This window comes from Acomys minous (assembly GCF_964271855.1).
Source record: "Acomys minous genome assembly, chromosome: 6".
Taxonomy (NCBI): domain Eukaryota; kingdom Metazoa; phylum Chordata; class Mammalia; order Rodentia; family Muridae; genus Acomys; species Acomys minous.
Genome location: NC_140487.1, coordinates 10,872,288 through 10,886,710, shown reverse-complemented (window position 1 = coordinate 10,886,710; position 14,423 = coordinate 10,872,288). Strand labels below are relative to the sequence as shown.

Genomic DNA, 14,423 nt, shown 5'->3' with positions numbered 1-14,423 from the left:
ATTTTAGAAGAGAACAGAGTAGAGCGGTAGAATAGAATAGAATTAGGTTTGTATTTACTTCACATGTTTCATATAGGTATGAAATTTGAATTGCCTAATATAAAAGACAAAATAAAGATGATAACATTGCTTTAGGGTTGGAGTCGTTCCTTACACCTTTGTATCCAATTATCTTCAAAAGTAATAATGTAGTGCAACAACCGTTATTAAACTTTCTGTTTGCTGGGAACCACAGTGTGGCTTAGCTGAGTTCAAGGTCTTTCAACTAAATCCTTTCCTCTCAAGCTATTGGGCTGAGATTTTCAGTGTCTCGACAGTTGATAGCCAGAGCCCACCTTTAGTTCTTGCCCGTGCCATCCTCTTCAAGGTAACCCCGATGGCAGATAACTTCCTACAGCGCAAGTCGGAGAGCAAGAAAGGCACCCAAGGTGAGGTGCTACAGTGTTTTGTAAACTCATTAGTGACACCCATCACTTTTGAAGGACCATCACTAATTCTAGCCACTCAAGCAGAGGCCATTGCACAAACATAAGCATCTGGAAAGGGATCCTTGTGACCTATTTTGGATGCTATGATATTTTAATTTTACTTCTATAGATGAAAAAACACATTGTGCTGCTTCATTCGTAGTTAATTTATCATTCTGATATTAATGTAAAGTAAACACTTCCTGAAATGGGTTTGGCTGCATTCTGTGGGAATTTTTAGCTATGTGGGAAGGAAAGGTTTAGGCCAGACATAGAGCATGCTTCTAAATATGCACACACTGTGCCTATCAACAGAGAGGCTTGTCCTAGGAATGAAACCTAGAGCTGTGCTTTAAAACAATCATCTGTAGGAAAAGCTATGTGGTCAGTATTCCTGGTATTGCCTCCATAGTTGGTCAATGGCAAAAGGAGCATTTTTTTCTATCCCCCTGTCCTTTTCATTCATGTCACCTCATGGTCATGAGATGACATCACTTTATGTAATCAGCAGTGCTATTCTAAGCAGGGTGAATGGGGTCTCCCTATAAAGCTTTCCTGGTGGCTGGGATGATGACTCAGAAGTTAAGAGTTGTTACTGCTTTCACAGAGGACCAGAGTCAGACTCCTGACACCCACATTTGGTAGCTTGAAACTGCCTGTAACTTCAGCTTCAGGGAATCTGATGTCCTATCCTGGATTCTGCCAGTATGTGCATTCTGGATAGTCTGGATTATGTACACATGTGCACATACAAACATGTGCACACACAAATACATACATACATACATACGTACACACACACACACACACACACACACACACACACACACACAATCTTTCAAAGAAAAGCTTTCTTGAAATTTCAGCCCAACACTAACTTAAATCTTATTGGTTAGAACTGAATCACATGTGTATTCTCAACAAACAACTCACCAATAAGACAAATATGATAATACCAGTTATAAAGTAACCGTGAGCTAACTCTGAAATCAGGAGACAGTTCCAATTACCTCAGTGGTGTCCCAATACAATCAGAGTTTTCATTAACAGCATAAACATATTTTCCCCACTAAAACCAAATATGAAAACATTGTTGCACATAAAACTGCAAAGATACTTAAATATTTTTGACTGCCTCTTATTCAGAAGAAAAAGTTGTCCACATTTGGAGAAAAAAATGACCATTTCTTCTATTCCTGTATACATGTAAACTGCCTATTTTACCTTAAGGTACATTTAACAGGATGGGATCTTCTGAGATTTATTGTGTTTACCAAGCATTATCAAAACATAACAAGACAGACTGCCTTTCTTGACATCTGTTGCTAGATTTTGTTATGTTTCAGAAACGGCCAGTGTTGTGCAAAGGTCTTCCAGCGTCATTTATAAAAATCTAGTACTATAAACTGTTGACTCTGAGAAAGCGTCCATTGAGACACAGGAACATTATTGAAGTAGATCCATGCCTTTGAGCTGTAGGTCTGCATACGGGCCATTACCAAAATGGCAACATGTTCCTTCGACGACAGAACAGAAAGACAATTCTTTGGCAGAATAGCTAGGCTTCATCTGAGGCATCTCTTCCTGAAAACCAGAGGGTGCCTGTGCCACTTGCGTTTGTTATCCTGTCCCATCTTTTTTAAGAAAGCAAATTTCTAATTCCTATGCCATTCAAAATCTGAGTAAGCAGATAAGGTTTTGCTCTGGGTAAGGCCAGCGACACCGAACTGAACGTAGTTCTGCTATGTGAGTGGCCCTCTAGGCACTGGCAGGGTAAAGTTGCACATCAACCAAGGTAAGTTACAACACAGAGGGGTAAATGGGAGAAGCCCCCTGGGAAATGACTCAAGGGTGGCTGTTTTGACGGAAACTTGATCAGTCTGATGCTGTATATAATCAGCAAGCATCCAGGGGATTGGCAGAAAAAGGCACTGTCACTTGTTCACAAATGGACCCTGCAGGGGCTCTGGAGATGAAGAAGTTGTTTAAAAGTAAAAGACCAGAAGCCATTCTCGTAGGTCACAGAGCCCAGCTGCCACACTGACTGGGAAAGGGTGGTGATGGCAGGCAGTGGTGGCAGAGGCCAGGGGGGCTCCTGAGCCTGAGTCCCAGTCCTGTGTCTGTCATTTGATGGGAAGGTAGCCTTGGTCTAGCCACGGCAAGGGTGGCCGTTGGTCTAGCCATGGCAAGGGTGGCCGTTGGTCTAGCCATGGTAAGGGTGGCCATTGACTCCTGCATCTTAAACTCCAGTTCTTTAAGGATCCTTTGCTTCAAATTTCTATGAATCTACTAACTAACTCTGCCTTGGTTGATGTGGAATTTGGCCCCACCGTGGACTAAATGACTGTTCACTTAGCAGAACAATGTTCAGTGCAGTACACTTTGAATGTAAGTCAAAACATACACTAAAATATTTCTGAAGTATTCCTCAGGGTTGAAGAGACGCAAGTCACAAGTGTCTGCGTGCAATCATGAGCATCAGAGTTTAGACCCCCAGCACTCTACACACAGGCGTGCACATCCAGCTGAGCATACGTGCACACACACATGTACACACACACACACACACACGTACACATACTTGCACACCCATGCATGCGTGCACACACACACATACACACATCAACCATTTTAAGTATCTATTCCAATTTTCTTCATGATCACAGTATAAAGAGGATATCGCTCTAAAACATGTGCAGACACACTGCCAAGCCAAAGTCTTAGAAGGCAGGGGAGATGTGTGGGTACTTAGAGATAGAACAGGTAGCAAACAAAACAAAACAAAACAGAAACAGTGTGAGGCCTTGGGCTACTCAATCCCATGGGCACTGTAAAAACAGTATTCTAATTTCTACTTCTCTACTAATTCCTTTGGGACCATGAGATTGTCTGCTCTGCTCTGCTCATTCGAATCATCCAGTGCCTCAGTTTCCTTATCTACCATTTAGCTTGCCAGTCCCTGGCTGCGTTCCCAGGACTGTGAGAACACAGTGTTCAGAGCAGTATAAATATAATCAGTACACAAAACTCAAAATATCCTCGTTCCCAGATGTCCTGACTTAAAGCGGTAACGTTAGCAAGAGCCGTTCCTCTAACAACCGCAGTGTGAGTGCGTTTGGGCACCCCTCAACGAAGATAGAGCACCAAGACTATTGTAAGACTTTGGATTCCCAGCAGTGCAGACGCAGAAGGGGTGTAGACCTGAAACCTGATACATTCCGGCTTCACTCTCTAACGTCTGGGTGAGCAGGAGCAATTTAACTTCCCTCACTACCTCCACCTGCAAAAACGAATAAGGACGGGCATCTTGCGAGGAAGCGGATCACAAACACAGGTTAGTCCTCTTGAGCTAGGGCAGGTGCTGAACTCACAGCCTTTGTGGGCTGTGTCAATCACACTTGCTTAGCTATTGAAAATCCTAGGCAGCAGATCAAGGGGCTTATGGCTGTTGCTTACTGAGCACTCGGTGCATTTCAGGCGGTGTACTCACCCTGCTTGGTGTCTGTTCAGTGGTGGATACTGCTGTAGAAACTAGGCAAGGCTTGCTTCTGCCCTCAGCTACACCTAACTTGCCTATACTGTTTCATTCTTTTAAACCACCGTAAATTCTTTCTTTGTTGTTTGGTTTTTGGTTTTTTGGTTTTTTGGTTTTTTCAAGACAGGGTTTCTCTGTGTAGCTTTTTGGCTGTCCTAGACTCCCTTTATAGATCAGGCTGGCCTCGAACTCACAGCAATCCACTTGCCTTTGCCTCCCGAGTGCTAGGATTAAAGGCGTGTGCCACCACGCCTGGCACAACCACCGTAAATTCTTAAGACTGAATTAGCCACTAGCTGAATATATTTATGCATTTCTCTTCGTCATTTTTGTGCCAGAAAACCTGCACAGAGTTCACTGGGGTATTTGAATATTGCACTCACTACCTCTTTTTCATTTTGTTTTGTTTTGTTTTGGAAGGCAATGAAAATGCATCTCCCTAGAAACTTTCAAAAAGACCTCAAAAGAGAAAAAAAAGAAGTTTCATACGCTTGCTGAAAAAGTACTTAGATGTTCAGTTAAAGAAATTCTTGTCACGAAATGTTACATTTAAACACATGTTCCGACTATATCTTGTTAATATGAGCCAATTACATATGTGCAGACTTTTGTACACCCCCCCACATGTTTCAGCACTGCCTCTGAGGCCATGCAAAGAGATTACTAGTTACCAAAGGGTTAAAACGGTGTCAAGCTTTTAAATCTATTACCGTGCCTTTCAATTATTATCAATACTCTTCATTTTCAAAAATATTTTTTCATAAAGTGGTTCAGTATTAAAGAATGCATCAACCTTTTCTAGACAAATTTGAGCCTCAAACCAACCTCCTGTTCAGCTGACAACCCACTGCCACTTCTGTGACTATAGGTAATAGATCTTCCCTTTTAAAAAAGCAATGGGCCTTTGTACTTCGCACACTCAAACAGTTGGGTACTCCTGGGATATTTGTAAACCACCACCTATTGATTATAATTTGATTTCAGAGTTAAATTTTACTGATAATTTTGAAATTTTGATTTCTTGTTTCACATATAAAATAATGACATTTTTCAAAGTAAAAATAAAGGAAGATATTTTACTTGAATTGAAGGAAAAATCATAATTTCTCATTTTTCATCACTTTGGAAAGAATTTATACATACACACCCCGTGTGTGTGTGTGTGTGTGTGTGTGTGTGTGTGTGTGTGTGTGTTCTCCTGCACACATGTACATGTGTGTATAGATGTTAGAGGCTATATCAGAGGCTGTTTCTCCAAAGCCACCCACCTTTTTAAATTAAGGACAAAGTCTCTCACTGGTCTGGAACTCCAACTAGACCATGCTGGCTGGCCTGCTGCGCCCTATGTCTGCGTTTTGGTTTTTCTTTTAAGTGTGTTCTGAAGACCAAACTCATGTCCTTGTGCCTGCAACTGAGCTATCTTTCTGGCTTCTACAAGCTGTTAAAAAAAATGCACACACAAAGTGAATGCTTGCCTCCATCTACTTCTAAATGTGCTGAGGAAAAAGTACAATGACGATAATCTTTTTGCCTTCATTTATGAAATTATAACCAAACTCTCTTTGCATATTGTACTTACTATTAGGACATTGGGCAATAGAGCAAGAGACAAAATGTTCTAGAAAATAAACTTTAAAACTGGTAAACGTCATGTGCTTTTTCCAAAAGACATTTTGGTGTGCTAAATCAAAGGTGGCACCTTGGCAGCCTGAAGTAACCCCCGTTCTAGCCTTGACTCAGCTCTGCTGAGCTGTAGCCGGTAGCCATCCGCATCTGTGGATTTCAGACTATGCTAGAGCCCTTTGCACAGCAGCCGCTGTGCAAAAACCATAATCTCAGTTTCTCTAATTCTAAAAGTAAGATTCTCTCCTGCTAACTTAATTTTTTTTCTTTCTACTTATCTCCTTGCTCTAATGTCACTGGTGTTCTCCCCAAAAGTCAGATCAGGAAGTCGAAGGTCACCCTTTGCTCCTCTCTTTGAAGTAATCAAGCCCTAAAGCTTCTTCCCATGAGATCCAGGAATTATTTTCTCTTTCCTCTCTTGTTTATTTCCTTCCACTGTTTTCTTTCTTCTTTCTCCCTTCTTTCTTTCTTTTTTTTTTTAAATGACCACTTTCTCATCTTGACTTTACCATCTTCAATTGGACTGTGTCACCGTCTCCCTGCTGGTCTCTTTTCCCGTTTGTCCAGTACACACGCCACAAACACACATACACACGCACACACACAGCTCAAACACACACTTACAAACTATCAAATTCATCTCAAGAAATCCTGTGTTGAGGCGGAGAAGAGAGAAGAAGGCTGCAGGCTCAGACCACAAGGGTGCGGATCACTTCAATAGGGAGAGGACCAGCGAGCAGGCCCAGAGACACCTAGGGATCCATCCTGTGGAGCTGATACCCAGAAAGTTTATTCTTGTTTGCCTTTAATCCTTTTTCCCTCCTGTATAGGATAGCTGGGTTGTATAATAAAGTCTAATTATTTAAAAAAAAAAAAAAGGAAATTCTGTGTTGTCATGGCTACCCTTCCCTTCTCTAGCTTCCTCATAGATTGTCACTGTATGGAAACTAATAGCCGTTCTGGCCTCACCTATCGTGCTGATGTGGTCACTCGGGTCTCCTCCGCCTGTGGCACTCCTGGTCCTCATTCTTGCTTGCTCCTGAGGCTTGCCTCCCAGCACCTCCATGCTTCTTCTTTCCTTTCCTCATCACACACATTTCCAAAGCTCTGCTCTAGTCTTTCCACTCCACAGTCATCTCAATGCCTCACAGATCACCGTGACCCACTTCCTGAGAGGAGTCTGCTAATCCTGTTTGGAAAGGCATCATGGGTTTTAAGCTAGCTAGTTCTTATTACTGTGTGTATGATTGTCTTTGAAGGCAGTAAAAATTATGTCAGAGTCTTTACATTTTACTCTCTGTCCTCACTCATGTTTCTGAGTTTTGCTTTAAAGCAAGAAGTTCAAATGTATCCATGTGCCATGAAAGCAGTAGTCCTCAACTGTCGACAGAGTAAAGAAACACCTGGGGAGTATGTTAAACTTTCTTTCAGCTCCACCCTGGAATCATCAGATTTGAGAAGAACCCACATAATTCATGTTCTCAGTAAGTTCCAAGGACCCAGATGCAGTTGGTGATGGCTGGTTGTCTCACACAGGCCTGGCCCACCATCTTAGACATCTGCATCCATCTTAAGTGCTGGCCTGCCTTCCTCTGTTCACACTCACATCCTGCCACTTCTTTCTTTCAGATCGACTTCGAGGATGTGATCGCAGAGCCAGAAGGGACGCACAGCTTTGATGGCATCTGGAAGGCCAGCTTCACCACCTTCACTGTGACGAAGTATTGGTTTTACCGCTTGCTGTCCACCATCTTCGGCATCCCCATGGCGCTCATCTGGGGCATTTACTTTGCCATTCTCTCCTTCCTGCACATCTGGGCGGTGGTACCATGCATCAAGAGCTTCCTGATTGAGATTCAGTGCATCAGCCGTGTCTACTCCATCTACGTCCACACCTTCTGTGACCCACTCTTTGAAGCTATTGGCAAGATATTCAGCAATATCCGTGTCAACATGCAGAAAGAAATATGAGTGACGTTTCAAGGATGGAAGGGTTTTTTTCCCCTTTATTATTTCCTTGGTGCCAATTTCAAGGTCCAAATTGCTATTACAGCAGCAATTTATGAATGGTTTTTCTTGGTCCAGAACAAAGAAGTCATTCCCTCCATTTTCATATGTGCTACTTGTCTCTTTTTGAGCTACTGCATCTGGTGTTTAACAGTATGGAGTGTTTAAACCCATTCCTACTATCTCTTTTTTTTATGTGGATTATTGTTTTATTGGCTAAAATATAAACGTATTGTTGAAAGATACTTTGAGATAAACAGGAAGAATTGGGAGGAGGGGAAGAGGACCAACAACCTCAACTGCCTACTCTAACAGGATGATGTCATAGGAAGGGAAGAATTCCAGGATGGATATGGCCATGTGTTAAGGGGCAAGTAGGCAGGTTTCAAACAGATATTTCCCAGCCAGTTGTTGTCCATCACTCTTAATAATCTAGTGGGATCTCGTGATTACCACCAAATTGAAGACCATAATTTTCCTGTTTATGATACCAATAATGTCATATCTGCCCTGACATTTTAACCTGTTACTTTGTGTGCCTGAATAGTCCTTATACTGATAAGACCTACGTGCCTTCTAATTTTTCGTGTTATCTTTTCAAATAGAGCCTAACTCATCCACTTTCATTACACCAGCAGCTTTCCTAAAAACAGAACATAAAATCAAACTGCTAGCTCTCTATACTTGTTTCTGACTCTGAGATACAGAACCTGTTGAAGTTGACATCTGTGCTTGGTCATGTAGCATCTTTATGTTAAGCCTGGTCAACGTTAACCCCATGAAATGATTTGAGCCAGACAAATGGGGCTGAGCTCCCTCTGGGCTGGCAGGGTAGAAGCCAGCTACCCGTGCCTCTCAGCAACTGAAAGAGGGCAGCACGTCTACTCAGCTTCACTTATGTTCAAGATAATCACAGGTTCCTCAATCGAAGCTAATCCATCATCCGGATGGTTTAGTTGCTCAACACCATGCTCCCTCTTCAGCTGATCGGTGAGCCTCAAGGGAGGGCTGTCAAAAATAAGCCACCAAAACGAGACTGCCAAAGCTGTTGCAAGCATGACCCCTTCTATGCATAGCACTTGCAATAGTCTGTAATGCTGTGACAGTTTGACCACTCCCCCCTGCCAGATGCCTTTGGCCTAATCCAAGCATCATTTTGTTCAGAGAGAAGATGGAGCAGGGGTGGTAATAAAACCTTGCAGTAGTGTTCTTGCTGGAATAAGTTCAAGTTCTTCCGAACCCAAACTGAGGAATTTTACCTGTATACCTGAGTCCTCCAGAAAGCTGCCTGCCTGGGACACCCAAAGCTTTCCATTTCCCCCGGCTCACATTACAGCTCTGCCCTTGGGGGTATTTTTAAATTCCAGATAGGCTTTTGTTTCCATTGTAATACATTTATTGGAATTCTGCTTGACTTTTGTTTCCCCCTTCAGTTTTGTCAGCACTTTATCAACCTGCTACCTACTCTGATTGTTTGCATTTAAAACAGACACTGGCATGGACACAGTTTGACTTTTAAACTGTGTACATAACTGAAAATGTACTATTATGCATACTTTTTTTTAAATGTAAAGATATTCTTTATCTTTATATAAGGAGAATCACTTGGGAAATGGCTCTGTGATTCAGTCTATAAACTGTGTGTCCTGAGACATGTCTGTTGTTCCTAGATGCTCTGTCTCATGCAAGTCAAGTGCTGATCCTAAAGGTTACTGAAATTTTATACGCTTACTGGTATATTTTACACTTTTTTAATGCTGCATGTCCTATAAAGATTTCAAATCTGCACAATAAAATTGTTTAACAGCTGAACAGGTTTTTGTGTGTATGTATGTGTGTGTCTATATATGTAGTAAACGTGTCTAATATATATTTGTATGTTTGTATTGTGTTTGGGGGTAGCAAACTTCTCAAATATTCAAAACTTATCTGAGGGAGATATTTCTGCGAAATGCCACTGCTGTTTATGGAGTATTTCAAATACTTTAGCTTTAATTCATAATGAAAAAATACAGCGATTTTAGCAATGTGTAAAATGACTTATTATCTATTAACCTAAATCCCAATAACCTTATGTAGTGAATATTAATATTGTCATCACGTTCCACCTAAATTTACATTTGGACATCTATATTAAGGTTTTCCAAAGACATAAACCCACAAGACAGAGACAGAAATGGTAAAGACAGGGATTGAGACAGAACCCAAGATTAAAATACGGAACAAACTATTTATTAAAAGGATTCACCTTCATGATTTTGGATACTAACAAGCTCTAGACAGTGAGAAGGATGCTGGGAATCCAGCTCAGAAGCCTATGCACTCAAGGCTACTAGAGAAACTAATACTACCAGAGAAACTAATACTCAGTTTTCCAGCGAAAACAGTAGGAGGAACTGATGCAGCAGGAAGAAGGATTCAGGCAGGAGGACCTCTCTCTGGCTTGAGGGAAGGTCAGTCTCTTGTCTTATTTAGACCTTTATCTGACTGGATGAGGTCTGCCCTTGTGAAGGAAGGCAGCTTGCTTTATTCAGTCTAGCAATTGAAATATTACTATCACTCACACCGCTCTTCATGATTATTATAGTTTATTCCGATTACATCCCAATTGTTAACGCCTCGCTTGTATCTTCCCATTCCCCCGCTCCGTTGCTCCCTCTTCCTCCCTATTCCCCTCCCCTAGACCTCTGATGTGTGTGTGGGGGGGTTGATCATCCTCGCTGCCCCCACCACCCTACCTCCCTCTGCCGTCTGACCACAGCCTATCAGGTCTCATCCAGATATCCTGCATCCCCTTCCTCTGTGTGCCTTGCAGGACCGCCCTGCCAAAAGGAAGTGATCAAATCGAGGGCACCAGAGTTCACATCAGAAACAGTCCCGCTCTCTCCCTCCTCCACGCCAACTGTGGAGAATTAACTGTCCATTGGTTGTATCTGAACGGGTGGGTCTAGATTTACTGCATGCATTGTCCTTGGTTGGAACATCAGTTTGTGCATGTCCCCATGGGTCCAGATCTACCTGCCTTGATGGTCTCTCTGTGTGGCTCCTGAACCCTCTGGGCCCTTCCATCCGCCCTACCCCCACCCCTTCCTTCCCACTCTCAGCGCTCCTCTCAGAGTCTGAAGGAGCCACAGCATGATGTTTGATCAGATATCTGGATATCCCAAGTACCAGTCAATTTGACAAATAAAATGAAATAGCACAGTTTCCAAATTTAATTTGGATTTTAAAAAAATCTCTAATTTCTTTCAGCCAAGAAAAATGCATAAACATTACAAGGTTCCATTCTTTGCAGAGAAAGCACAGCACGGTAGCTGCTTACCTGGTGACACTGCATGGAGTGTGAATTTGTCCATCTATTTGTTTCCATGGCACACACTCTGATCATCACTGACCACACCCTGACCATCACTGCTCAATTTAGGCAGAAGTGAGACTGCCACTTAAAAGAGATTGAGTGAAGGGTCCTTAGACAGAAGTGAATTATCCTTCTGTTTTGTGGTGTGACTGTCTGATTGTCTACATACAAGCAAAATCACATTGTAGCTTGGTTGAGCCACACACATGTGACAGGTCCATCACTGAGCATACAAACGACTACACGGTTTTGGAAGACTTTGGCTCCATATTGACAGTAAATACCTTCATATATCACGCATTTATATATTCCCATATATATATGTCGACCCAGGGAACTAGGACTTAGACTGATTAGTTCACTTATATCTTCCCCGACATGAGTACTGATTTTCAAACAGTTTGTTTTTCAATTTGTTCACATTTTGAAGGGATAAGAAGTGAAGAAAGACACCCTTAATATTTTAGAAAAAGATAAAGCCACAAAGGGCAATATTTGCCTTATCAATTCATGAGGTATTAAACACATAATGTATTAAATTTCTACATATCAGAAGTATACAAAATAAATAGCAAAGCCATCGAAAAGATATTTGCTGTATATGTAATGTATGTGGTACATAGCTTTATAGTATACCTGTATACAGTTTCTTTAATTAAGATAGTGAACACAATAATTTAAAAAGGCACAAAGAATTTACACACACGATAATAATGAAATTAAAAGTTTTACAAGGTAAATTTAATTATTTTATGGAGTTCGTTGCTATGAAAATTTTGCTTTGAAAAACAGAAAGACAACACTGATTAACACATTGTATTACTTCTATCAAATACTTATTCTTATTGTATACATAAAATATTTAAAACTAGAACAGTCTGTAAAACTCTCCCCATTTTACAATGAGATCTACTAAGTACACTGAGACTCAAGTCCCCAAAGCTAATGTCCTGGGATACTGCTCCACCACTGCGTGTCACCCACCTAGCCTCTGCTCCCTCCACTTCTCCATCCAGCTCTGTGTGACTTCAGAGCCCTAAGACTTCCTGCTCCAGGAGTTGCAGAATCTTTCCAGCTACTTTGAATACAGCGTTAAAATGTTTATGAGGTAAGCAGAGCACAATAAACGGTAGTAATGGGTAAGTTACAGTAGTGAAAATTGTGATCATCCCTATGTGTCAAGTCTATGTATTTCAATTGTACTCATTTGCACAGTTCTGACAGCCCACCACAGTGTGCTTTATCATAGCATTCCTCTTATAGAGATTAGGAAACTGTAGCCCCAAAGAGTCAAACTATTTATCTAGTCTCACACAGCTAGAAACTTACAAAGTCCAGATTATGAACACATGGATCTCCTGGATCTACTCACTGGCCAATGACGTGAACTCATACAGTTAGCAACAGATAATGACGGAAAGTAGGAAGCAAGGTGGCCTAGGCTATGAACAGGGGGTGGTCACCATTACAAACCGCAATTAAAATATTTTGCATTTAAGTACAAAAGTGAAACTACTCTCATAAACTTAACAAAATCATTGTCCAGGGCTTAAAAATAAGGAGGTTCGGGGCTAGAGAGATGGCTCAGGGGTTGTGTGCTTCCTGCTCTTCAAGAGGACCTGAGTTCAATTCCCAGAACCCATGTTAGGTGGCTCACAACTGCCTTTTACTCTAGTTCCAAGGGACCTGATGACCTTTTCTGGGCACAAGCATGCCTATGAACATTCTCTCTCTCTCTCTCTCTCTCTCTCTCTCTCTCTCTCTCTCTCTCTCTCTCTCTCTCTCTCAAAATAAAATAAAATAAAATAAAATAAAGAACTCAGCATGTGGAGCCTATGCCTCATTACAAGGGCTTTAAAAATATAAGGTTTTACCAGTAACCTTGTTCATTTGTTTGTTCCATTTTTGTTTTTAATCCAGAGCTGAGGACTGAACCCAGGGCCTTGCCCTTGCTAGGCAAGTGCTCTATCACTGAGCTAAATCAGACTTTTACTCCCAGCAGTGGGGAGACAGAGGCAGGTGGATCTCTGAGTCCAAAGCCAGCTTAGTCTACAAAACAAGATCCAAGACAGCCATGACGACACAGAGCCATTTTTACAATATAAAAAGAGTTCATGATGCTCTCTATCTACTTTGCCATACAATTTAGTTTAGATTCTCAGGATCTTTGTTCCTTATCTGACTCTCTTCATCCCACTGTCTGCTACTATTCTTATCATGTGTTCTTCTCACTTCAAACCTCCCTTGAGCTCAACACTTACTCTAACTCAGTGGTTCCCAGCCTATGGGACACGATCCCTCTGGCAAACCTCTATCTCGAAAAAATATTTGCAATATGATTCATAACAGTAGAAAATTACAGTTATGAGGTAGAAATGAAAATAATATGATGGTTGGGGGTCACCACAACATGAGGAATATATGAAAGGGTTGCAGCATTAGGAAGGCTGAGAGCCACTGTACCCATTAATTCTTTTATCTACTTTCTTTTACAGCCAGATTTCTCAAAGAAATGTCTTTGGATATTATACAAACACCAGGACCCCCAGTTACCCCCAGCAATACTATATTTAAGCTAAGGAGACTTTTAAAGTTCTTTTGACTTCAGGTGCTTTTGTTGCTTAGTTATCAGCCACCTATACAGTCATCACCAAACTAAATACTAGAAGAGTGACTATACTCTATGTGTATTTCATGTCAACTATTAAACACTGACTATGTTCTAGTCAGAACAAAGTTACTTATAAATATGGTATTTTGCTCTGCACAGGTTGCACAGGCCCTAGCACTCAGGAGGCTGAGACAAGGATACAGGACCAGCCCGGGGTGTGAGGTGAGATTCTATCTCAAGCCACCACGGTGTGGGGATTGCAGGTGCCAGGGACAGCACATAGGAGGCCCAGGGTTCTGTTGTCTGCACCACATACCCTGCTTACACCCATATTTTGTTGTTTTTATTTCTTTTGAGATTATAACTACATTTTCCTCTTCACTTTCCTCTATCTAAACCCTCCCATAAGCAACCCTCCTTGCTTTCTCTCAAAATGATAGTTTTTGTCGTTCATTGTTATTCATATGCATACATATGCATTTAGAAACATATTCATTGTGAATAATATATTGCATGATATATTAGTAATTATATATATTCCTAAATGTAAGCTGTTTTTTTTAATGTTACTTATATATTATGTTTTCAGGGCTGACCATTCGGTATTAGCAAACCAATTGATGTTCTTTCTTCTCCAGGAAAAATTATTTCTCCCACTCACAGCATTCCTTAACTGCCTGTAGTTCTTTCTATGGTGTTAAGCTCTGTAGGTTTTTGTATAGGGCTCTGGGAAACCAAACTTTAAGACAAAACAAATCAATATAGAAAGACTCACTACATAACTATAGAAGATTTTATAGATAGTTGATAGATAGATAAATA

General features: G+C 41.2%; 1 protein-coding gene across 1 annotated transcript in view; it reads left to right on the top strand.

The window, feature by feature from the left end:
- Positions 1-9,444, top strand: part of CAV1 (caveolin 1) — a 31,812-nt gene extending 22,368 nt beyond the window's left edge. The window contains exon 3 of the mRNA XM_084784948.1: positions 7,255-9,444. Coding sequence (XP_084641074.1) covers positions 7,255-7,596 — 342 coding nt within the window. The 3' untranslated portion in view covers positions 7,597-9,444. The remainder of the gene's footprint in view (positions 1-7,254) is intronic.
- Positions 9,445-14,423: the final 4,979 nt, after the last annotated feature.